We start from the raw sequence: 27,017 nt of genomic DNA, 5'->3' as shown, positions 1-27,017 counted from the left end.
ACATGTTCTCAAAGAAGAAGCTACCTAAAAAAACATCTGCAGCTGAGTAGTAAATACAAGAGTAAAACAAAAGATTGCATTTTTCTATGTCAGAAATAACCACAGCTAAAGCAGATTTTGTGCTTGATTATGCTTCTGAAACATTCTTTACACATCAGGGTACTTAGCTGTTGTATGTATGTTTCAGTTAAAATATTGATTGTTTTGAAAACATTATTGCAAGACTTGCCAGAAGAGTAAACATTGCAAGTCTTGTATTATACATGTAAAAAAACCCTGTAACCATATTTACTCCACATTGTTATTTTCCTTCAAGCCTAATGTTCTAATTTTCCCAACAATCCCAATATTCAATGAAACTTCCTCATACATGGGAGTACAAGTTGGTTATGTTTTTACCTGATTCTCCTTTGCTATGTGGAAAATACTAGCATGAAAAAAAACAGTGCTTACAACATTGTAGCTGCTAGATCATAAGGATACAGCTCTGGTGGTGAAAATTTCTACCATATGTAGTGACTAAGCATATGTAAGTGACTAATTTGTGGCTATAAATTATTCTTATTGTTATCTCTTCTAGTAGCATCCTGAACCCATAAGAATGTGTATTGATGAGGATGATTATGAATTATTTTTTCTTCTCAGTGGAAGTGCTTTGTGTGCAGAAAAGGCAGCATTTTTATTTTTAATAACAACTGTTAAAAATTGCTCTATTGTTTACTTTTATTAACCTTACCAGAAATTGGCCTTTGCCAGGTGTCAACATACTCTGGAGGTCTTTTGACATCCATGTCAATTGGTCTGGCAGTAGCTTCAGGTGTGTAAAAGTCATCTGTGAAAAAAAGGAAATGAAATAAGTATCTACAGTGTGGCACCAAGTCATGGTATACTTGTGTATTGAATATGTTCAAACTCCAGCTGACATCACGTGCATAACCAACATGTGTCTCATCTATGTTTTTACTGATAACTTGGTGATATCCATTATCTTCTTATTCAGGTAAGTGGAAAGTGATCTGGTTCTACAAAGTCTGGAGTTTAATTTTAAACATTCCTCGAGTAAAATATATTTGGAAAGAGAAAATTATAAGATGAAGAGGTAACAGATGAGTTAAACCAAGACTATTTGTGGAAAAATGAGTTGAGAGAACATTCCAGTTTTTCAGTGTAAAGAGTAAAATGTCCATTGATTCCTGCAAAGGGCAAAGTTCTCCTTCTCCCCATTATATGATCGCTGGTCATCCTCCATATTAAATGGCTAGAGCAATTCTGGACCAAATTATCCACCATGTTTGGAGTACAGGAGACAAAGTATACACAACATCCAGTTTGTATATAAGAGAAAATCCTACTTAAAAGTTATATAAACACATTTTTAAAAAAGTAAGTGGCATTAAAAGGTCAACACAACTCCTGGTACAGAACAACTGTTTCACATGCTGGTATTTATAGGAGAGCCAGAATGTTAAATTAATATCCTGTCTCTACATAAAGTAAGTATATTTGCTTTATAAAGACTGTATATATAGTAAAGCAAGAAGATGCATTGCAATTTCATCATGTTTGTAGGAAAACCCCCTGCACCCTTGCTAAGAATGTAAGACAAAAACCCCTAAAATTTGTCATATTAAAAAAAAAATAAATTTCAATATTACTTTAATTCTCAAATTCCAACCCTGTTTCAACATGATCTAATCACTTCAGCTAAAGATTTCATAGATTTATAATCCGGACCTCAATTTGTTTTGATATTTCACTAGTATTTTAATGGTATGAAGCAGATAATTTTTCAATTACTTTACTATTTGACCATTTTTGTTGCATGTTCATTACAAATCCACAGTCCATACATGATAAATAATTTACTGAAGATTAAAGTAAGCTGGGAGTAAGACTTGCAGGAAGCTGGGAAATGGATGCAGGTGACCTGATCCCTGTGTCTAAAATATCTGAACACATCATATGGTTTTATATAACTGTAATTTGTCTTCAGGTAATTAAAAAGATTAATTAGATCTTCAGCTGTACAAAGCACCAGAGTGATAATCAATGTTTCATGTAAATGATGTTCAAGGAAGAAAAGGCATGAGAAGACCAGCACCAGCCTTAAAAAAATAAAAATAATCTTGTACATCATGAGGTATAGTTAGAGCACGTTTAGTTTCTCAGCTCACCTTTAAGTGAACATATCAACAAAATGTGGTTGCACATTGAATAATCCACACAAAATCACCTGTGTATTACAATTCTAAATTATTTGTGCATGCTACAGTCTCTACAGAAAGCCTATCTCTATTCTGCTTCTCAGAATCTAATTTACATTAATAATCTTTTCTGAGTTATGCCAGCTGAGAATGAACAAAATATTGCACATGTTCTAGGTGGAAGAAGTAATTTTGTTTTCTGTTCAGAAACATGCACTGCTGTTCTGACATTAGTAAAGTAGTAATGAAAAATAAGTCAAAGTTTCAAACCACAATACCTTCATGTTGGCAAAATCTCCTATTTTAAGTATTTCAACACACTTTAAAGTTACATAAAAGTTTGTGTTTTCACAGAGGTACCTGCACAACCAAAGTCTTCTGTATTTGTCATAGCATTTGCCTTATTCTACCTAATGCAACTTGCTTATTAAAAGCACTTATCAAATTCATCCAAACTTTTAGCCAGAATTTAGAATAGACCTATTACTTGCATATGTCTTCTTTTAATTCTATATTTTTTCCTGGAAACACTCACGGGGTCTGGAACATGTTAAACTAACCTCTCCTGGTTCTGATGTCTTTAATAGTAGGAATACTATTAGGAGGGTGGATCATTTAAAGGGAAATAATGAAAAAAGTCCCCTTGATAAAATAAGCTGAAATACCTCTATACTTGAGTTCCTCTGGAACTTGGCTATACACACACAGTTTAAAAAATAAAAAGAAAATAGAACAAAAAGTTAATAGTCATTTTAATGAAAACCATGTATGCCTCCCTTTCACAAGGGAAATAGAAATGTTGCTCCAAGTTTGTTTGCTGACATTTGTCAGAAAGCTCAGTAGATCAGGAGCAGTATTTATATGGTTAGGATTAAATTAAAAAACAACCCAGTAAGTTATGTACACCAACATGAAAAGCCATCTGAATAAAATGGCATTCTAGAGAAAATGGCTAAATGGCTAAAACATGACAAAAAAAAACTAAAAGGAATGTTAACCATGAGGAAGCAATCCCTGCCTCTTTTCCACAGTCCAGTTTACCACCTAGCACTAGAGCTGGCCAGGAGGCTGAGAAGGCTGCCAGGAAACCATCCACAGCCCCATGTGCTGGTGCTGGAAAAAACAAATTCCACTGCTTATCATCTGGGCCCTGCAGCTGCCAAGCCCTCCCTGCATGGGGAGAAACATCTTTGTTTCATCACTGAGGCTAACAAGCCCACTCAGGAGGAAGAAATGGAGTACAATCAACAGCACTGCCAGTCCAGCAAGGAATTAAAAGATCCAAACTGGTGTCCAAATAACAGAATATCCAAGAATAAGTGATGTAATGTCTAAAGGTAAGTCTGAAAACATATTGTTACACATATTGAGCATATTCTTAACAGCCCCCTTAAAAATTCTGATCATCTTAGGTCAAAAGTTCAGGATTTTGATAAGCCAACCACAGAAAAGAGTGAAAAAGGAACCTTTTTTGTCTTTGCTCAGCTGGTAGGATTTGGGGTTCCAGGTTATAGAGTTCTTTCCCAAGTCTCTTTTGCAGACTTAGGAATACTTTTGCAATACATAATTAACTGCACATTGCTTAGGAGATACAGAAGATTTTTTTAATTGGTTACCTGAATTCCTTTTTGTGTGAGCTTATTTTTGTGGGCACAGTCAGCCCTGTGTCTCAGACACTGGCTCAATATTGTGTTGTACTTGCCTTACAGAAGACTTGGGATTTCACTTACTGGTCATCAAGAAAAGTACAGACCGAAAAGTTGTGACATGCTGCAGTCCCCTCTCAAGATGACATAAATGTATGAAATTCATTGGTGATTTCTCTTACACTTCTCAGAAGAAAGGTGCAGATTCACAGAAATGTGTCAATGAGCTGTTGTGGCAGTGGGGTTGGAGGTACCAAGAAGTGGGCAGGAGATAGCAAAGGCCTTTGGTACTTTGGACACTTTGACTTGAAGGGCTTACTTGGCAGCACACAGAATTTAGCTAAGAGACATCTACAGCATGTTTCTTTAACTTAGAGAAAAAATATACTTATTTAACTTGGCAGTTAAAACCACTACTCGAAGTATCATTTTCAGAAGAATTCTAAAAGAAGGTACTTATTTACCAGTGAGTGCACATAGCATGCCCAGTAATTAGTAGTTTTGTGGTGACTTCTGACACCATCTACCACAAAGAAACTCTAGTTCTTCCTGGCAACAGGCACTGCTATAAAGGCATGGAAATAATAACAAATGATGGACACCAAGAGGGCCACTTACAATATGACTGCTTAAAACAATACTTCAGCAACTTAAACCAGCATGAAGCACATAAAACTCCATGCAGCAGTTTACTACTCTTATGTTTATACTACTGATTTACTAAGCATGTATTAATTTTTGCTGGTGTTTTTAATAACCTACCAATACCTCTGACAAGGTTATGCCTACAGGGGAGAAAAGCTCAATGTGCTGTGTAATGTAATTATGTGTTTGTGCATAATTTCACAATTATGAGATCTGTGTGCATTCTCCTGTTCCAGTAATCAGACATTAGAAAGCTCACTTGTATAAGGTGATTTCCAGTGCAAGTTAGCAACAAAATCTTTTGAGCCACAACTACTGAAATCAGGCAATTAATGCTTTAACTGGCTCTGATGTCCTGGAATTTGATGGCCTCATTTAATTTACCAGAAAGACTATGAAAGGTCAAAGAACTTGTACCTCTAGTGAAGGCATTCACTCCATATGTAGTACAGAAATGTGTGCCATACTCTAGACAGGTTAAATTTAATTCAATTTAAATATACAACCATCTCTGCTGAGTTTTAACCATTCCTAACAACATAGTGGGCTTGTGAAAATGTACTGGAATGAGTAGCTCAAGGCATTCTAGGATCAGCAACAGGTATTAAATTGCCAAATATAGCAGAAAGAAACATTACACAGGCAAAAATGTTTAGAATAGATAGAATATCACTCAGGCTATCCTAATCTAGCTAGCATAGAAATAGTAACAGGAGCCAGCAATAATATGGGACAACAGAACTTTTAGTGGGTGGTCAGCCAAATGTTTGCCTTGAATATGTACACTATTTATTTATTTATATCATTTATTATTTTAAACTTGAACTGTTGGTGAAAAATACCAAAAATATATATTTAATTAACCAATGGCTGTATAAAAAATAATCCCCAATGCTATTTGTATTGATGTAATAAATCAGTGCTCCATGAAATAAAAAAAATATGGATTCATTATGAATTATCACTGAAAATATTATGTTGATTGGATGGAAAAATCAAGTACAACTGAAAAAGGATCAATTATTTTTCCCCCAAGAAGACATGTACTTTTAATAAATCTTTGTGGTTAGGGACATTTGTTATCTGTTGGTTAAGGATAAGTAAGTTGAAGCTCTCACTGTTGTCTGCCATCCACCAACATTAAACTTTTTGGTGCTGAAGTAGCCAAGCCTCACTATTTCAAATACAGTCCAAATACTGCACGGTCTGAGTGTGAGTAGGTCTGATGTGAACACACCACGAGCACAGGCAGTAACTAGAGAGATACTTGGCTTTAAGGCTTCCCTACCAAGCCTCCTGACTTGGGCTCAAACAAATGGGTGATCTTTTCCAATTAAACATTTTTCAGTACTTATTGTGGATCTGACATCTAGAAAACATTAGTAAAGAGTAGCCACAAACTAATAAGTCCGTAAATTTACAAAGACTGAGTGCCAATATAATTTCATAATCACCCTCAGGGATTGTATGACAAGATCAGCAGAAGCAATTGCACATGGCACTCTGAGGAATTAAATTCTAGAATAAAACACAGTGAGATATTTTGCAGGGCTCAAGATTACTTGGGGAAGTCACATTCCTGTCTTTTATTGATAAATTAAAAAACCACCCCAAACCCAGAACTCTACCTGCTGTTGGCACAATCCACTTTGGCAGTCCAGGTGCTTTTGTTCTGAGTGGTGGTAGTGTGGTTCTACTAAAAGCTGTGAGAGAGTTTCAAAAGAAAAAAAGGAAAAAGAAGAAAAAAGAAAGAAGTTCCATGAGAAGGGTACCCAACAGACTTCTATGTGATGTCAAGAACTCCATGCTAGAAAAGAAGTAACAGCGGCTGTGATGACACACATAGTTTTGGTTTCATTTATTTTTCTTTTTTCTTTTTTTTTTCTGATTTGGAAAGGCTTTACCACTAGAATTATTAATTGATTGAAAAATATCCCTTTTTTCCCTCCCAGCAACTTAAAATTCCACTAAGAATTGAAAAAATTAATTAACTATTTAATCTCCTCCCCATCCCAGACTGAATAAACAATTATTACCAGGTCTGGTCTGTGATTTATCCGTAGGCTGTGGTCTTGCAGAAGTGAGACGAGTTTTATGAGGTGCTAAAAGAAATAAGGTCCTGTTTCAATGCTGTGTGTAACAGAACAGGGACAGTGCAGTGCAATTTGCCAGACAAAAAGGTCCATGCACCAATGTGATACAGCAAAATGGACACATGAGAGTTCTATGAGTTCTAATCCAAAATGCATGTGGAAAATGCTAGTTTCTTTAGTGGCCAGATGGCTCCATCATGCAGTCTGACCAGTTACATTCATATGTAGGTTTAGGAAAAAAAGATGTAAAATATTTACAGCCAGTTACCCAACTGTATATGGATACAGAGTTAGCTCTGCAGGGTATCCATGGCCTTAAGACATTTAATTAGGTTCTGTAAAAAACAAACAAACAAAAAACCTCAAAATAAAACACCAAACTGCCAAACTGAACCCCCCCAAACCAAAGACTTAGATAAAACTATGAAAAATTAAAATATTGCTGAGAAAACAACTGGGAGCATTCAATGCAGACACTGTGCAGGGCAGCTGAAGAACAGTGTCATCAGAAAGGCTGAAATCAGAAGCCCTCAACTGTTTTTTACTGTTGCCTTTTATTTCCAAAATAATTTTGATACTCTAGATGTTATGGGATCTGTGGAAGCTGAAAGCATAAGCAGCAGTCACTGTTATCTTGTGCCCAAATAGCAACATCTGTAAATCAGTTTTTTTAAGTAGAGCTGGCTATTTGATATTCAAGGCAAATAAACGTTCGACCCATAACACTTAATCCAGCCTCTCCAAAGCATCAGAGAAAATACAGGTCAGAACATATTACTCATTTTTAACATTTAGATTGGGGAAGTTTTACAGATTTTGATTTTGTAAGAAAAAGTTGGAACTCGGTTACATCGATGTTTGCAACACTATATACATATGAGTATCCAATACACAGCTCTAATACTGTTTAAAAACTTCACATAATCTTCAATATTTGAGGCAATACTGTGCAAATCCCATTTTCAGAGCAATAAACTAAAATATTTGATAAGGGGAAAAATAAATTTTCATATTATGTATTTGAAACAGTTTTAAATGAACAGACCTTTAAACATTAAACTGTACTGATTTTACTTAAGATCTACAGACTCTCAATACAACAACTTAAGAAAATCTTAAAAAATTACCTGTATCAAACCAAGGAATTTCGGTTGCTTGACCAATTTTGGGCCTGGGTGAAATGAGGTATGTTTCATTGGGAACTGAAAATGGACATATTACTGCTTAGCAAATGCAAATTATTTCCTTTTAAACATAAGACATCACCGATGGAAAGGAAATTCAAACTGTCTGTGCAAATCATAAACAAAAGAGTCAGTGCTAGAAATCTGGCTGAAAATCATGCTTTTATACATGTAAAAGACTTTCCAAGTCTGGTAAGATATATATCATTAGTAAGTCAGACAAAACCAGAAAAGATGATAAGGCAATGCCTTTTTACATGACTCCTCAGCCTCATATATGTAGTACTTGTTTCTATAAAGAATCACATGAATAAGAAAAATGGCTGGAAAATTAAAACCAGCAACATTTTGTACATGCACTGGACTGTAACTAACAAACGAACATGACAAAGATATATTAAAGTATTTCTGTTGATAAAAGTTTAGGTTTAGCCATATAGCAAAAGCAGAGAAAGTAAAGATTGATGAAAAATAAACTGATGCAATATTCTCATTACCCAAAGTTATTTTGGACCCATCAACAACATGAACTGTTACAAGGTTAATTGATCCCAGGTGTGTTGCCCTTGGAGCTATAAAAAACAAACCATTGTTCTGTGAGAAGGCAAATTAAAGAAGTTGGATTTCATGAAGGATCTGTCTCTCCATTGTTTCCTAAAAACCTATCTGCACATCTGCTAGGGCAATATGAACAGACATGAGACAGGCACATTCTAATTAGTCTGGATGTATTTTCATGCTGACAACCAGACAGTGCTAGCATTCTGCTGGGCCCCCACTAACTTCAGAACACTTGTCCTAAACCTGGAGTTCTGACAGTCTTTGGTCTTTCTCATCCTTGTTGATTAATTTATACTTCTCAAAAAAATTCTAGAAGCTATGAGTAATGTATTTATTTTTCAGATCTCACTCAGGTTTGAACGAATTAATTGAAAGGTCTCTGAATTACTGGATGAAAAGGACAGACAGGCAGGCAGAGGCACACACTACGTGACTCTTTGTCTTTCAATAAATAAGAAAATAAGGTAAAATAAGGTAAAAAAAAGAAGGTAAAAATATGGAAGCTGGAAAATAACCTAGTTACTCGCATAAGGAGCAGTTGCTAAAAGGTGTCATTTATATTTCACAGAAAACATTTGTTTACAGTTTTTCCTACCAGTAGCTTGTTTTGCATATGCACCTTTATAATGATTTAGACTTTATATGTAAATTTTATAATTATTCTTAAAAGGCAAAAAATAAGTCTCTAAATTCTGTTCTCTAAAATTCTTTCCCTAAAACTAAATTTGTAGTGGTACCAAAAGATGGCACTTGTTAACTATGACATGATTGCAAATAGCTCTTATTCAACTGAGACTTAGAATCTAACTTGGTTATTGAACAGCCTTTCAAAACAAGGTATTTAGAAAAGAAATCCTTTTCCTGGACTGTTCAGTTTGATGTTCACAGTAATATATATGTTTATATGGTGTATGTATAGATAGAATATAGTTCTTGAATGAATAGGGTCTCTGCTTGAAATCTCTTTGGCCATAAAAAATGGACAAGGAGAAAGAAGTGGGGGGGAAATTACTAAATTATTCATTAAGCTATTTGTCTAAGAATAAAATTTTATCAATTCAGAGGTTACTTCAGAGAGAAGGAAAGATCAGGAGCTGCTCTTATAGACATGTAGTCTCTCCTCACCTAACTGCATTTTTCTCCTGTTACCTTCCTCCTTAGCAATTTCTACTGAAATAGGTCACCTCATGGTAAAGCTTAGATATCGCCACCCTTCACTATAGATGTGCCTCCATGAATCTACCATGGTTACTGCAAAAATCACTGGTATTGAAAAAACTGGAATTGAAAGCACTTTTACTCTTAGCATGTAAAATATCTTGTATTGAAACTCTGTAACACTATTTTCAAAAGTATTGAGAAATTGAATCAAATGTATTCAGAATAACAAAATTCCCCAAAACAAAAGAATTTTTTGAATGTAAGCGCAGAAATACATTTTTATTAAGATTAATTAGATTTCTCACATTTTTGATGGCTACTAAACCCATCCAACTGCTTTCCATGGAAATTGATCCAATTCTTGGGCATTCACTTTGATATAATTTATGAAGAAGTTCTCAGCTGAACAATGATACAAAATTCTGTCTACTTATTATGCATGCCCCATGACCACAAAACTCACTGACAGCAGAAATATAACTAAGGCAGTGCCACAGTAACACTTCTAAAGTTACAAACTGTAAATTACCAGGTTTAGCTTGTGGTACTTCTGGCCCAACAGATGTTTTGGATTTGGAAGGAATGAGCAGTATTTCTTTTGGAGCTGAAAGAAAAGGAAAAAGATTATTATTGTATTCTTCAGGAGTCATGATCCAATGCCATACTTAGCCCACAGAAAATGCATGCCTCAAATGCCTGAAAAAAAGACAATAACAATTCCATGGCTTTCTGGAACCTGAAACAAAATGACTAGCCAAAACACAGAGAAGTCCCAGCAGTGTACTGTAGGATAAGTTGAGTTAGGGGCTAAAGTTCTTGCTCTAAAAGAAAAATTAGGCCACTGACTTTGGTTGGAGATCTGACAAATACAGACTTCTGATCAGACATCAGACATTTTTGCTTTACTTGACAAACAGAAATGAGAATGCTCTAAGATACATGCACGTGGCAGCAGAATGAAGGATAGTGGAATGGTGTTATATAAATACCACATTGGAGCATGTTCTCTAGAAATTTCTCCACTGAAAAAATAGAAATACTTGCATCTTAATGTTAAGGAAACTTATTTACCCATTGTTGCCCTTGATTGACCAGTGGTGGTAGAAGATTTTGTAAAAATTGGTTGCGGAGTTGTCGGATATATTGCTGTTAAGGAGAAAATGTGAAAAATCTTAGAATATTTATCTGTAATCCAAACAAAGCAGCATTTGCTAAAACCTGTAAAATGTCCCAAACTAAGGAGTAGCAGAATATCTTGAAAACCAACCACTGACAGACATAATTCTCTCTCTGTTAACTTCTGCTATACATTTATACCAAAAATGGGAAACCACACAGCCCTCCATAGCTATTTTTAAAGCTATTTTCATTTCAGTACAGCAGACAATGTCTGCAGCTAACTGCACAAGCACATTGTAAAGAAGTTCTGTTGTATTTCAAGGAAAGATTAACAAAAAATGCTCACAGAGGAGCACCCAAGATTACCAGTAATCACAGAGAACTCAGTCTGCCTAGCCACAGAAATTTGTCACTACCACATTACTATATTTTAGTCATCATTTGCTATGTGTATAGACAGAGGAATACTATATATATATTATACATATCTTACTATTATTTGTAGTGCAGTTTTGGCTTATTTTGGATTGATCATCTGAAGTGTAATGCATTTGTTTCATCACTGGCTAGGAATAATCCCATTAATAAGCACAAAACCTGAAACTTGGGGAAAGAATGATTAAACACAGAATAAAAATAATGACTCCATTACCAGGTTTGGTGTATGGCACTCTTGGTCTTTCAGTTGTTTTTCGTTTGGTATGAATGAATGGCTTTTCAGTTGGAGCTGGAATAAAAACAAAAAGCACCCAAAAGAATAATGAAAAAACACACTGCTTTTCACAGCACATGAGGAACATAAGTATGATCTGATCTAGAATAAGGCAAATTATGTAAGAATAAGCTGAAAGCTGGAATTCCCGCAAAGAAAGGAAAAAAAATTAAATGGCCACTTATACAAGAAGACTTATAAAAATATATACAAATTTGTAGCTTTGAATCAAGCAGGCTGGAATATAGTCATTAACATCATCATATGGTAATAGGACAAAAATAGACAGTGGTAACCTGTATCTTCCTTATCCGCCACACATGAGTATATGAGGACAGGATTTCTTTTTCACTAGAACATTCGTGTCAAACTTGATTTTTAAATTAAATTTGTTTGTTCTTATGTGGGAATGATTTAATATTGTTATCTTCACACTATTCAGATAAAAAAAATCTTGTAAGTAAAAGTAGGAATAATTTATTGGAAAAGGTTATCTTAGCACTTTTTAGTCTGTGGTCTATCCCAGTGTGAGAGGTCCAAAATGTTCTGCCTTAGCCTGTGCAGTTTTCATCCCCCTTGCTCTGAAGAATCATTTTCTGCATGTGACTATTGCTCAGGTAGCTCAGGTGTTTACAACAGGGCACCTACTTTATAAAGCTAGATGAACAGATACTGAATGAATACTAACCTAAGTATCATTGCATACAGGGAATATAAACTGAAATAGAAACATGTTTAAAAGCAGCTTTAATTTCCTCTTCCCCAAAAAGAAAAGAAACATAGTTTGAGGATTATAAAATGCCTACTAATATTTCATTCTCAGAAAACTTAAACCATTTCATTCTCAGAAAATCACAGTCAAGGTCTGTCTCTGAAGCTGGGGACAGAAAACTGGTTGAATAATGATTGCTCAAGCAATGCCCCTGCTCCCAGATAGTGCTTCAGTGACCCTTACTTGGTCCACATCTGACAATTAATTAAAGAAGAAGAACACTCAGCTAAGGTTTCATATATTTAAGCAAGTCATCCCAGCATGGATGACTAGAAGAAAGCAGAGAGGATGGTTTCAAGAAGTAGAGCGGGATTTAGACGGTCACATAGCTGGTCTGGAGACTATGCCATTGTTGATATATTAGAATTTTTTTTCTGTAAAATTAAACCATGAGGAGTGAAGAAGAAGAGTATTTTAGAATGAAATTATCCATCATTCACATGAAGAATAGGGGATTAACTCAGTTGGTTAGAGCATGGTGATAATGCAAGAGTTGTGATGGGCCAGTTTACTGCAGAGTTGGACTTGATGATCCTTGTGGGTGCCTTCTAATTCAGAATATACTGTGACTCTGTGAAGCATCACTATCTTTTTAAATAAAGTCCCCTTTTACTGGAAAATAGATAACATCTGGAGGAATTGCATCATCCTGACTGGAAAGGCTAGAAGAGGAGGAAAAGGACCTTTGAAAGTAAATGAACTCATGCATTATTACCCTTATCAAGACCAAAGAGCATGTAAGTACCTACAAGTAGAGAAAAACTTCATTATTAGCTTTTAATAAAATATAATAAGCTCTAAGATGATATTCTCTAAAAAAGGTGTAAAATAGAATAATTATTTATAAAATAACAGTTACCAAATATTGCCCTTGTTCTTTCAGGAATATGAGGAACCATGGTAGTATCTCGTTCATCAAAGGTTGGAAGAATCTCTGTTGGAAAAAATGTCAATAAATTATCAGAATAATGAAAGGAATCTCCCTTTCCTCCTTTTCTCAAAAATCCTTTCAGCACTATACTGTATACAACAGGAAAGGGATGTTTTAAAACAGCAATGGGCATTTACCCTCAGAAATTTATGGTTAGGAAACAACAGTAACAAACCTTCAGTGAAATCACTGATTATATTACATAGGCCAGTTGGATTTATGATGGGGAGTCACCTAACCAAAACGTAATTAAAGGGAATCCTCACACTAATCTGGGTGAAAATGCATATGTAAAGAAAAAGCATTGCAACAGTGTTAGGAGGTTTCTCTCATAAAAGCTTCAAAACCACGGTGCTAACTATTAAAGTGTGTTGTTCAGATAGAAGCTGCAAATAACTTTTTATCCTTGATTAAAACCTATCCTTGATATATAGGTTGATATTATTTCTTCTGTTAATATCTGCATAAAATACAAAAATTCTTGAACTATTGATGTTTCCATCAGATTTAACTGCATCCCTGCAAAGGTTTCTTAACCTAGAATAAAAACCAGGTGACAGCTGATGCACTGATGATTATTCCCCCCACTGCCACCCCAAAAGCAATTGTTCAATTATCCACTGAAGCTTCAAAAAGACCAGATAATTTACCAGGCCTCCTGTATGGAGCATCCGGGATGGGAGTTGCTCTAGGTTTAAAAGGAATATGTTGTGGTTCTTTAACAGCTGAAAGAAAAGATCTGTTTTAAGAGTTCATGCTTTGACAAAATTAGGTTGGTTGCACAGGCACTGCATATCTCATGCTTGCAAAGAAAAAAACAATCCCTGCATGACAGCCTGAAAAACTGAGGGTCAGATACATATCAAGAACAGGTCAGATACATGTCAGGAATTCAAGAGAAAACAAAATCCTGAATGAAAACACGAATGGAAAATTTATCAGGTAAGCAAAATCTGGAGTCAAGCAACAAAGCCAGAAAGAGCACACACAACTACAGGGAATATATTTCTGTCTGTATTTCAGAACCCATAACTGCAATACCCATGGTATGCTGGTCTCCTACAAGGAGGAATTCAAAGGAATTATATCATGTGTGACAGGGAAAGAAATTTTATGTGAAGACAACAAACCAGCTAAGAATATTTCAATACCTGCAACAAAGTAGAATGTAGTTCAATTAGTAGAAAAGAAAACAATTCAAAACCACAAACAGATTATGTGAAAAACAGACTAGTGATATATAAACACTGGCCCAAGGAGTACTGAAAAAATAATAATGACCAGCTCAAGGTAACAAATTTAGCTGCTGCTGTCTTTTGTTGTTCAACTGTAAATTTACTAACTGCCAAAACTCCATAAAAACAACAAGATGCACAGAGTTAGTGGTAAGTATGAGTCAGTGGTAAAAATACTCCCTTTGACATGATTGGTTTGTTTTCAATTTGGAACACATTCTTTTTTTTTACTTTTCTTTATAAAATTAGTGAATATACACTCATTCAAAATAATGTTCAATGGATACTCTGAGAACTGTTAGAAGTTACAGAGGTTTGGCTGTTCATTAGTATGTAACTCCCTATTAAGTTTATTTTTAAGGGTGACATTCCATTACCAGGTCACACAAACCTATGAGTGGTTTCTGTTAGAGATATTTGGAGTCATACATGAAGGCCCTCAAATAAGTCTTTCTCTAAGTACCTTTTGACAGGCACAAAAGAGATGCAATTTCTTCCAACTTCTCATGATGTTTCTGTGGTGTCTACCCTGCTGTACAGATTATTCAGCTGTGATAGATGTCATGTGGCTGAAAAGCAGGGGCTACTACTAAAACTCAGACATTAAAACAGAAATCACCTCTGTTTTCCTGGAAACACATATTTAATGATCATCAGAGAATGTATTTGTAATATGAAGAAATGTTAATCAGCACTTGAGTCACTGAGGAAAAGCAACCCAAAAGAACCCCTGGATATTCAAGCACAGCAAAAGAACAATGTGTACCAGGCTTTGTGTATGGGACATCCGGACTTGGTGATGCCCTGGGCTTGGAAGGGACACGCCGACTTTCTTTGGGACCTGTGGACATGAGCAAAGTTTTGAATTTATTATGGAGGATGATGGTTCTTGGGCTTATGAAGATGTGCAAAGTTTTGAACACATTGTTGAGCATGATGATTCAACATATCTTTCAATTTTTCTGCTGAATCAGAAGATTCATTTTCTGCTAAGAATTTTTTTAGGGATTCTGTCTGTCATTTTAAAACAATCCCAAAGAGATCTCCTGTTAGTGCAATCAATACAATGCCGGTGCAGAGACTTAAGACAAAGGGACTTTTACAGTGCAGGGTCAGATCAACTCTCCACTCATAAAAGCAATAACAAACACAGCTTTCTACAGAGTAAACTGCTGTAGTTCTAACACTTCCTAGTTGTGCTTCACAAGTGTTTCATATTCCAAAAATCTGCTGGTCATTTAAATCAACTCTGCACTAAAAAAAATCCTCAGCAAAGCAGTCAAAGCAGAAGAAACATGGAAATTTACCTCTAATTTTCAAATTGACAGATCTATGTCCAAAGTTTTGGGAACAGCAAAGTACTGTAATTTTACACTTTTAAAGAAGCAACTCAAAAATACAAATATTTCTGTCCCACTCTAAGGAAATCAAGATGCAGATTTTCCTGTGTGCAAAGGCTGAGTGTTAACCCACACATCTCCGTTGTGTGTCACTGATATGTATAAATATCCAGCTGATTATGTTCAATGACAGCTGTATAGCAAAATTTGATTATGACAGTGAAGCACAGCCTGGACAATAAATGTATCTTCACAGAACTCATCAATTTTGAACATTTTCAAAGTGATGAAACTTTCATGCCCTAAAGGGCAAAATATTGATAAGCTTACTTGCTCTAGTTGGAGGAACACGTGGACTGGGGGATATTTTAGGTTTGGAAGGCCTGTGATATATATCTTTAGAAGCTGAAAGAAAGAAACTGGGTTAAGCATTATTAAAGTAGTAAGCAGCTTCAAATACAAATAACCTGCTCTGTAATGGGTGTAGTCCTGGAATGATTCACAATATCAAATTCAAGTGACAAAAATGCCTCAGTCAAATGGATCTGCCTCAAGCAATCACATGATCCAGGATTAATGAAGTGATTTTGCTCTGACAGTGAAATTGAGGTTTGAGTGGAACAGAATTATTTTCCAGTCTGCTATGAAGGACTGAATTTTGTTTCATAAAACTGTATGGAAAGGAAAGAAAAAGAAAGAGGAAGGGAAAGAAAGCCTTCAGGATGCAGCTCTGCTCACCCATGGTGCTCTGCACCTGCAATGGTGCTATCTCCACAGGATGACTGAAAACATATAATTAGGATCCTGTTCTGATCTGCCCTCTGCTTCTTACCATTAAATGTTGAAGGAAATTTTCCTAACTTATGTGCATAACAACTTGAAAGAAATAAGGATTCTCCTCAATTGTTTCATAGAAAATAAGAAGACACCGAGAATCTTGACGGTTAAATTATTAAGGAACATGCAAAGAAAGATGACAATTTTTTTCAGGTTTGCTTTTAATAATTTGTGCTGAAGAAGAAAGACAATGTGACCATTCAAACAAGAAAGCATCATTACCTATTGTTGCCTTTGGTTTCTCAGTTCTGAATCTAATTGTTTCCAGAACTGCATTAGCATAATAAAACAACAAAACCAAAGTATTACCAAGAGCAATCACTGTCTCCACAACTCATACCATCCCTGCTAGGGCTGATGACTGATAGTCACTCCTCCCTGAAACTCAGCATTGAAGTATTATGTTCCACAGAGTTTCCTCCAGTTCAAGGTAACAGCTCTAATACAGAACAGATCCCAAATATAAATTCGAAGTTTTTGTAAAAGCCACAAAGAGACTGTGGGTGGTTTTTTTTTGCCCTCAGCTTTGTACACTTTCCTGACTTATTTCAAGGGGTTTTTTTTTCAAGCAATAGGTGCAGACTTACTGGGGAGAAAAGGAACCTGAATTGTTGTCTCTCTGCCCATCTCTTCACCAGCACCATCTAATACTCCATGTACCTTGGATACCCATATTGGGTCTGGCTGGAATGGAGGTTATTTTCTTCACAGCAGCCCCTGTGTACTCTGTTTTGGATTAATGAGCAAGGAAGTGCTGATAAAATACCAATGTTTTAGTTGTTGCTGAATATGCTTTGTCACAGCATCCAAGAATTCTTTGTTTTTCACTCCACCCCCAGGCAAGAGAGCTGGGCTAGGGGTGGGCAGGATGCTCGGAGAGGACACAGGACAGCAGGACCACCCTGGCCAAAGAGATATTCCACCTCACATAAAGCCATCTTAGCAACAAAACTTTCCAAAGCACCCATTGTTCCTAGACTGGCTCTGCTCTGCCAGTAGGATGTGGTGTGTGGTTGCTTTGTGCACTTGCTTTCTCCACCTCTTTTATCTTCCCTTATTAAACTGTCTTTATCTTGAACTATGATTTTTTTTCCCCTATCTTTTTTTTTTCCCTTACTTCTGCTCTCCAGACCACTGTGGGGTAGAATGAGCAGGGGGTCAGTGTGTGCTTAGCTTCTGGCCAGGGTCAACCCACTACGATACCTCACACATGCCAGTGTGATTTGCATAATTTACTTTCCCCCCCTCCTTAATTCTCCTAAGGTTGTATATGGGTATAACAACCCATGCAGACACAATTATAGAAAGTATTACACATTCTTAAATCTCTGAACAACACAAGGTCTCTTGAAAAGTGAACCAAAAGTATGAATGAAAACTTGTTCCCATAAAAATAAAAAAACCAGGCACAATTTAAGAAATACAGAGCAGAATCCTTCCTCTTTGCAATGATCCCTCATTTTCATCTTCCCTTTACCACAAAACAAGTTATACAGAAAAGACTTATTTTCACCGAGAATTGTACAGAAAACATCCATTTCTGCAGTGACTTGTATTACAATGTAATAAAGAACTGAAGATATTTTCAATTTACCAGGTTGCTTATAAATTCCACATGTCACTGGATTTTATCCCTCAAGGAATGTTCTAAAATATATGCCCGAGGAATACATACAAATCTGAAGCTCCAGTGATCACAACAGAATCCATAAGACATGTGTCAGTATGAAAAGGTAAAAAAATAATGAACCTACCAGGTCTTGTTCGTGGCACCTCTGGGCTTGGTGATGTTCTAGGTTTGGAAGGAACATACTGTGGTCCTCTAGGAACTAAAAATATAGCAGATATTAGATTTTTTTGAGAACTGATACTGACAGAAAGAATAACATTAAAGAACATGCCTTTGGGACCCTTTGGAATCACAAAAACTTGAGTAATGGAGAAATGTGAACACTTGGTACATAACAAACCCCAGTGCTGATGGAAAACCTCTGTAACAGGACAATATAAAACAAGGCCAGTATTGCTGCACAGTATAAACGGTGAAGCAGCACATGATAGAAATGGAGTATAGAGACAGTCAAAGGTAGGTTGTGGTGCTTCCATCCCCTTTGCAGAACACATTTGTGTGAGGAAAAAAAGATCAAAAGATGATTTTGAATTGTTAGTGAAAAATCACCAAACCCCCCCTTACAGGATGAACTTTAATGGAAAAAAATTGTGAGAGTGGAGTGCAATGAAGCAGTGCTTGTGATGGTTGGTGAGAAAAAAGCTAAATGTGATGGTGCCCAGGTGATTTACCCTGTAGGTAAAACTGTTACCTATTGTTGGTTTTAGTTGATCAGTTCTAAGTGTTATAGATTCCAGGACTGTATCAGAAACAAAACAGAAAACATGTTTTGAAAGTTGAAAATTTACAATTAGCACTACTTTTTGAATCATATACTTTTTATACTGCCTCATACAGAAACAGTTGTATTAAATATCTGAGAAAGCAGTGAAATCTTCAACATAGTGTAAGCTTTGTTCTTCAATGAAATATCCAAATATTACCATTCTGTTGTTCAGAAAATGGCTTTTCAGGGACACAAATCTCTTCCCTTGGTGATGTGTTTCAAATACACTCTATATACACAACTGGAATCAGACAGTACTTGCTTGTGTACTGAACACTGTTATTAAAGAGCATTACATGGTGTATTGCATTGCACAGTCATATAACTCAGCTCTAGACTGGAATGGATCTAGAGTCCATTGGTTTAGAGTGATAAGGATGTGAAATTGATGTGTCAATTCTTCTGTATGGATTACAATTAAAAAAAAAGAAGAAATGTCTTTGGATATTTTAAGACAATCACACGATAAGTGGACGATGCTGTAGAAAATGTTCTGTATATTACAGATTCTTGAAGAAACAGTAAGTTGTAGGGGCTTTTGTTTTTGTTTGTTTGTTTTAAACACAGATCAATACAAGCTCATAACTTTTGTGTGACAAAACCATAAACCATTTCTGAGAAAGCCAGACTACCATAACAATGAAAAATGGGCACAAAGGTAAAAACTGAGCATATGAGAAGTTGCATGTCAAGGTGTAACTTGGAAACAATGCTTTATAATCAGATGCCATGGTTAAAAATTTATGAGAAGACAAGGATTTTGACTGTTTGCTACATGAGGAAATCACATCTAATACATAACATCAGATTTCAAGAGTATTGGTCTATGTCTACAATTTAAAGGTCTTCAATAAGTGTTTATCCTTAAATTTTTCACATTTACCAAAGGATAGCAGATGCTGATATTTGAGACCCTCGCAATTTTCTGTTGCTATTACCAACTGGAGAACATGGGACAGAAAATAATTTTTTCTGCCTCTCACATTTAAAGACATAAAAATCCAGTATTTTGGAATACAATGGAAAGGATCATTGATGCCAATAAATGTTTATAAGCAAATACTAAGTATGCATGTCTAACTGGGCAATTTAGTCCCTCATGCAGAAAATAATAACGACATGAAATTAATTGAGTGTGGCTTAGAAGGGAAACAGATTTATTTTAACAATGCAAAGCAAGGTTGGAAAGAATTATACCCCCAATGTATCCTCAGTACACACTTTAATTGCTTTGTATTTGCTTTAGTTAGCAAGGTTAATCTGAGTGTAACAACACTATTCTCAACCTATTGCCTTGAAGTAGCAGAGGTTTATTTTGCTCAGTGAAAAATACCTAGCAAATGTCACTACTCATGAAAGCTGCAATTAAGCTGCTGAACAGCACAGAACAAAACTCCATTCTGTTTGAACTGGCTCAGGTAACTAAACAGCTGTTTATAAACACATTTCAATCCAAAACAAACTGTACTAGAAAAAATCACAAAGTAGTTTACCATCTTTGACTTGTGGAACGTGAGGTTTGGGTGAAGTTTTAGGTTTAGAAGGAACACGTGGAGTCACCCTTGGAGCTGGAAGAGAAAATGTGGGCAGTAAGTTGGGTAAATTGCACAGCAATTACATCTGATACCAGCTGAACACACAAGCACAGAAATCTCACACCTGCAACTGAGAAGAAGTAGGCAATCAGGTAATACTCTCCACGTGTTTACAACAATCTAAGCAAGAAAGTGGAATTTTAGTCATTTTTGAAGCTCAGTTTTTGTATGTGTTTTTAAAATAAAAACTGGAACAAGTGCAAATAAGCATAATTATGAGAAAGGTGATTGAGAGCTGCCAGCATAATTTCTTTTTTCATAAAGGAGACATTGCAGCTGTGAAGAGAGCAATACACCCAACTGTTTTGAATGCCAAGCAAGACAATTACCTAGAAGAAAAATGAGGTTAAATGAAACAATCCTGAAGCATAAGGTGACTAACTTCAGTGATGCTTGCTGTGATGTAAATAAAGCAAACACAACAGCTTGCCAAGGAAATATTATTACCTATGGGTGACCTTGGTGGTTCAGTTCTAAGTGTAATACGTTCCAAGACTGCAACAGAAACAGTGTGACAAAGTGAGCAAGGAACACAATCCAAAAATTTAAATACTCCAGTGGTAAGTAGAAAAGCAGGCACTAACACAACACCACAGTAATATGGATCTCCAATCTGACTTCTAAATCATGGGCAATCAAAATTCTTAATAATACAGGTAAAATAAGAAATAAGTAATTGGACAAACTTGATGGCAATAGAAGCAAAAATATGTGGATATAAATCAGTAAATCCAAGAACAAATAAGAGAAGAGATTGCAGAGTTAGAGACTTAGAGACAGCAGGGGACTCTTGATATATAGAATGCCAAACTGAACTCTGTTATTTCAAAGTAGTGTGCCGACTGTGAAAAAATAGTTGAAGTTTTCCTCTAAAGTGAGTAATTAAGCAGAGGACTAAAAGGCTGTTATTGGTAGAGCTGTATTTATCAGTCATCTGAAAAAAAATTGTTTGATAAAGCCTGTTAATTTTTTCTCATATCCACTTAAAATTTGAATCACAAAACCAACATATCATGCCCTTTTTCTGGTGACAAACTGTACCAAATGAGACAAAAAATTATGAAAATGTCTTTGCAATAAATAAAACCTATTAAAAGAATTTTAATGCATTAATTCTTTCATCTCAAGGCAGTAACAAGTCAAGTAGCATATAACACAGAGATATACACACGTAAAGGTAGAACCTGTTCTATAACCCACATACACTTATCTCCCAAACTCTCTTATGCATTTACCCATTTTGAAAATTGGCTTCACAGTCAATAACACTATAAAATTTGATTGCAATTTAAGGGGGGTAATACTAAAGTATTTATTACATGCCTATTAACATACACAGTACAATATTCTGGAGTATTAATATTGCTGCAAATGAAGAAAAAACCCAAAACAACCAGTATTAACTTCTACTGAGAGTGGCCAGATACTCCATAGAAATGTCAGACCAGCCACTAATTTTTCAAATGTTCTCACTATATATGCCTGGTTCGCAAAGACTTTGCCATTATTCAAGCTCATCAGTTACCTTTGGAATTAAAATTGAAAATCCTGTCCTAGAAAACACTGATTTCTATTTTCAGGTTGCTTTTGAAAAAATCAATCATTTCTTACAAAGAGAAAACCAGCTTTCAATAATAGAAAGATATTTATATTATTTGTTAGGTCTGCAAACTGTTTTCTGGAGCAATACAGTTTCCTTTTGTACAAGTATTATCCAAAATAATTGAATGTCTCTTCTCCCCACCTAGAGGAAACAAAAAAAGGTTGTTCTCTTCTTTACTTTCTGCACTAATAGCAAGTCTCAAAGTACATAATTTCAAAAGAAGTGCCTCATCAGACTTAGCTTGAGGTGTTTTGATCTTAGCAGATCATTTGGGCTTCAAAGGTGAGGAATGTGTATTTTGGATACTGGGAAATGTTTGTTTTGTGGAAACCTGCATTTAAGCTCAAAGTAAGTGGTCCCATAGTAAATCACATTCAGGTTCAGCAACAAAGAAATTAAGTCTAGGAAATAAGCCTCTGTACCTCTCAATGAATAACCACAGAAAAAGGAATTGTACTATGTGTTTAATGCATGAAATATTGTTGGATATGAACAAAACAAGCAATGATTATCCATTTGATGGATAACCAAAGAGCTGGATGTTCTTGAGCAGCAAAATCACTACTCATAGTTTAGTGAAAAGTCAAAGAAAAGACTTAACAAGCAATGCTAAGAAAAGGTTGTTATGCAACATTGACCTTGAGAAATCAATGCCATTAGAGGAGAATTGAGAGAATTTCATGGTGTAGAAATTGTTGCAGTTGAAAACTATAAGTTTAAGTGAGTTGTTTTATCAAATCATTTAAGTAAAGATTAAAGATGTCCTTGCCCTGTGAAGTAACATATATGTACTCAGCTTCATCCAGGTTTTAAAGACTAAAGCTAGATTGCTGAAAACACCTTGAAGCCCTTCTCAGCAAATGCAAACAGTGATTTAAATTTTCCTTTCAATTAGATAAAGCATTTCAGGGCTCACTGCAAAGGAGAGACCCTTGTTCTTTGTCTGCATAACAAATGTATATATTAAACACATCACTTAACATATATTCCCCTACTAAAGAAAGGCCATGTATTATTTTATATAAACTGTGCTTCTCATTAAAAATAAAATCACTTGGTTTTTTTTTCTTTAAATTGAGCACAAGTTTGGATGCATTAATTGAAAAAATGCAGTATTTTCCATACATTTGAGAAAATATCAAGCAATATGCCACGAAACTCCTTCTGCAGGAATTGTTTACTTGTGTGTAGTTTTAAATGTCATTTTAGATTATGTTATTTCTATATTCCATTAAATCTTTATTATTGCAATAATTCTTATTCTTTCTTCTTCTAATATAAGTGAAATTTTGAGGTAAATACCTTTGAAGTGATATCCTGTCTTTTAGAAGACATCTCCATGTTAGAAACACGGAGAAATAATGAAGCACCAAGCTCCATTTGCTGGATTTGGACAACACAGGAATAAGCAAGAAGCCTCCAGGAAATGCTGTTTTCAACTGCACATAATATGAGACCAATGAAAATAAGAATGACTAAGGATGACTCGTAATCATTACCCTCTGCAGTCTTTGGACGTTCATATGTGTAGGGACTCCTAGAAGTGACTGACACTGGAATGGTTGCTGTTGGAATAAAGAGAATTTTCTTAAAAGAAATACAGGTGCATCTGTATCTGTTTTTTAACTGCTGGTACAGCTCAGCTGCTCTTGCTTCCCAGCTAAAATCCACCTCTTCAAAACTCTTCAAATGGAAACACTGAGTGAATGATAAATTTACTGAAATTATCCAATGTGGCTTTTGCTGCTTTTGGAAAATAAAAAGTGCATTTATGCTACAGGATCACACTGGGAGAGGAGCTCTCTAAAGCTTCACCTTCCTGTTTTACTGAATTTCTTTTATCGCTTTATGGCTGTAGACCACTGAAAAGAAACAGCTCCAGAGAGCTCCATTTTCTTTGGTAAATCTTTCTATAAATTTTCCTGTGTTTCTCCCATAGTGATGCAAAGGATAGATATGAAAGGCTTCAGGTGTAAATAACTGTAAAGTGCCAGAAAGCAAGACTGAAGATCCCAGCAGATTATCTAGAGCCACTGAGCCACTGCACATTAGATCATCAAGTTAACAAGCTTCCCATCTCTATCTAGAGTTCTTAATTGGGTTTGAAAGGAACAAACCCCAAACACCCTGAAAAATATAAAGAACTTTGAAGTCAAAATTGGTAGAATTGTTTAATTGTAGCGTGACTTCACAAAAAAAAAAATCCATTTTCCTTCCTAAACACACCTACAATCATTGAGTAATCTTTGTGCTTACCCTTTAAAATTTGCTTTGTTTACTCTGTTTTGACTCTTAGCCTCTCTCCCTCCCAACAGATTTTAATTAGGAAAGAAAAAGTGATGGATAAATATTGTACAATGGGCCTCAACTATAGTTTTGGACATAATAACAATTTATCATGTTGTAATTCACAACCATTTTAAGAGTCACAAGAAAACTTATTTAAAGGAAGTTACCTTAAAATTTTGAAATACAATAAAATCTCAGACCTAACACTTCCAAAATTCTGTCAGTTTAAATAGAAAATCACATTCTTAATTTAAAAGTCTCTATTTCCCCACATGAAGGTTTATGGTGGTTTACCTGGGTGGACGCTGTTTAAATTTAAAAGACTGAATTATTTCGGATTTCTAAATTTTCCCTCTTTTCTTTACTGACATTTTTTATAGTTTAGACAGCTTTTATATTTGATAATATTGCCACTATTTTAAGAAAGCAAAATACTCAAAAATATCTTCAGGACAAATAATTTGTATTTAAGTAAATGCTCAGAGAAGTTGTGGAGTCTCAATCCCTGGAGATATTTAAAAACTTTTCTGTAAAGAAAGCGTGGCAGTGTATTTGTGTGCACAATAGAAAATTCATTATAATTTCCTTTCCTGAAAAATGGAGAGAGGTATTCATGCTAACAATAGTAAAAGTGAGGATAATGGCTGGACATGATCACATTGGCAAGAAAACCCAATTTTTTTCATGTAGGCAAGAGATTCAGTTACCCAATTGCCAAGAAAGAGAATGAAACTGTGAGCTTTCACTAGAATGTACAGTTTGTTAGCTGGAGAATCTGAAAATAATTTAGATGTTTGGGGTTTTTTAAATGAAGATTTTTTTTCTCCACTGCTAAAAAAGACAAATACTTTACCAGAAACAGCACCAAAATCATATTAATAATGAGAGCCAAAATTAACTGCTCACCCAAAGGCAGTTATTTGGCAGCAATGGCAGTAAGTAATTGATTAAATATGAATTTGGCACATATTGTTCATTATTTTGATATAATCTTAGGGAAAGGTGACAACCATTATCATGACACAAGTTTCTAATTTAAGCTGAACTTCCAGGTGATGCTGGAACACAGACAGGCTCTGGCTCTTTCACCATTTTGCCACCTACCCAAAAGCCAGCTTATCCCCATGCACTGCATATTTTATGGCTCAAATAATATTTTCTGAACAAGAATATAATTTGTCACATTAGAACACATGCCAGTTTCACTGCCTATTTACAAGAGAATCATGACAAGCTTCATCAAGATTAAAAAGTGTGTTTCAGCATTCTACCTGATTGATTCATGAGACCACTACTGGGAAAGAAAAAACCAGAAGCGTGTGTACAAATATTTTAAAATATCACTTTTCTTCTTAGGCATATAGAAACTTGCTATAGAGCCTCTCAGTGTGGAAAAACCAGGATAAAATCTTGATCTTGGCAGAGTCCTAGGGTGTAAAACAAATCTATGCAACAGTTTCCAAATGAGTTGCCTTTTTTTTTTCTCAACCAGAGGAAAAAAAAAGCAACTCATGCATGATTTCTGTACTGGATTTCCTACACTCAAAATTATGCAGGAGCTATACTCAGAACAAAAAACTAATTATGCTCAGTATTCTGAGACAATTCCAAGTCATAAGTGTCATTCCTTTAACAAGCTTCACAGGGAATAATTTGGTCTGAAGAGAGTTAATTTCTTTTTATGGGCAAAAAATAATTTGCAGGGAATCTGGAAAGAATTTAATAAAATCATCTGATCTCTTCCAGCATTGAGTAATATATTCTTACAATAAACAATTATGCAATTTCAAGCTTTATAATTTCATTATAAACCATGTAACACTAGAAATATTTTTACAACTCTATTTACTTATTCTTCAGGTCCAGAAAATGCCAGGTGTGTTTTACTCTGTGCCATACAACACAGATGAAATTTAACATTGGTGTGAAGGTGCTATTTCATTTGGGATCATAAAATATGTCTTTATTGAATTCCAGAATAAAATACCATTCTTACTTTCCCAGTTTCAGGTAAGTCTACATATGCTCTAATGATCACTGAATCAATCAAATTCTATGGTTCTATATAAGATGCTATAACCATCAGCAAAACAGCAGAATTCGTGTTTTCTGGACCCTGTGCTGAACTAAGTTGGAAAAATTGTTATTCCAAAATGGAAAGCAAGAAAACAATTTGCTTTGATGTCTCCCTGTGTGAGTTGGTGACTTGGGATATAAAAGTCAAAAGGTTTTTGCTTTGCTTCTATTTTTTGGGGGATCCATTACAAAAATATTATTCCTCAAAGTGGAATTCCTCACCTTTCTGATGAGATTAAGTGCTGAACTTCACATTCACAGAGAAGAAATTCAAGCTAAAATGCATGACTGAAGTGATACACTATAACAAATGTTTGCTATGGAAATTAGTTACCAGGTTTAGTTCGTGGCTTTTGGGGTCTGGCAGATGGTCTAGGTTTAGATGCAGAAGTAGTGAGTTTTGCTTCTTTAGGAGCTGAAAGAAATATACTGGATTATAAATTTATGCTTTTCACTGTATCACAAAAAAACCCAAAAAAACCCCCAACAAATTCAATGAGGCAATGAATGGCTACTGGGAACAAAAGCAAATGGTAGAATCAGATATGCCAAGAAGGCTTCTCAAAAATCTTCCTGAGAATTCACTAGTCCAGCAAGATCCCTGTTTGTCCTTCATTG

At 35.3% G+C, this 27,017-nt stretch overlaps 1 protein-coding gene across 14 annotated transcripts in view; it reads right to left on the bottom strand.

The window, feature by feature from the left end:
- Positions 1 to 27,017, bottom strand: part of ABI3BP (ABI family member 3 binding protein) — a 136,501-nt gene that overhangs the window by 28,828 nt on the left and 80,656 nt on the right. For 5 of the 14 annotated variants that reach the window (XM_030961001.1, XM_030961009.1, XM_030961056.1 and 2 more), the window contains 18 exons: positions 26,734 to 26,814; positions 23,534 to 23,599; positions 20,879 to 20,926; positions 20,330 to 20,404; positions 18,762 to 18,809; positions 18,195 to 18,269; positions 15,934 to 16,008; positions 15,030 to 15,104; positions 13,679 to 13,753; positions 12,957 to 13,031; positions 11,266 to 11,340; positions 10,566 to 10,640; positions 10,024 to 10,098; positions 8,270 to 8,344; positions 7,716 to 7,790; positions 6,532 to 6,597; positions 6,124 to 6,198; positions 737 to 832 (listed from right to left, as the gene is read on the bottom strand). In XM_030961001.1, the coding sequence (XP_030816861.1) occupies positions 737 to 832; positions 6,124 to 6,198; positions 6,532 to 6,597; positions 7,716 to 7,790; positions 8,270 to 8,344; positions 10,024 to 10,098; positions 10,566 to 10,640; positions 11,266 to 11,340; positions 12,957 to 13,031; positions 13,679 to 13,753; positions 15,030 to 15,104; positions 15,934 to 16,008; positions 18,195 to 18,269; positions 18,762 to 18,809; positions 20,330 to 20,404; positions 20,879 to 20,926; positions 23,534 to 23,599; positions 26,734 to 26,814 (1,305 nt within the window). The remainder of the gene's footprint in view (positions 1 to 736; positions 833 to 6,123; positions 6,199 to 6,531; positions 6,598 to 7,715; positions 7,791 to 8,269; positions 8,345 to 10,023; positions 10,099 to 10,565; positions 10,641 to 11,265; positions 11,341 to 12,956; positions 13,032 to 13,678; positions 13,754 to 15,029; positions 15,105 to 15,933; positions 16,009 to 18,194; positions 18,270 to 18,761; positions 18,810 to 20,329; positions 20,405 to 20,878; positions 20,927 to 23,533; positions 23,600 to 26,733; positions 26,815 to 27,017) is intronic. The other 9 variants (XM_030961111.1, XM_030961027.1, XM_030961036.1 and 6 more) reach the window with 8 other exon arrangements.

The sequence above is a fragment of the Camarhynchus parvulus genome, chromosome 1 (genome assembly GCF_901933205.1).
Source record: "Camarhynchus parvulus chromosome 1, STF_HiC, whole genome shotgun sequence".
Taxonomy (NCBI): Eukaryota; Metazoa; Chordata; class Aves; order Passeriformes; family Thraupidae; genus Camarhynchus; species Camarhynchus parvulus.
Note: the sequence above shows the minus strand (reverse complement) of the source record. Positions and strands in the feature narration are given on the sequence as shown.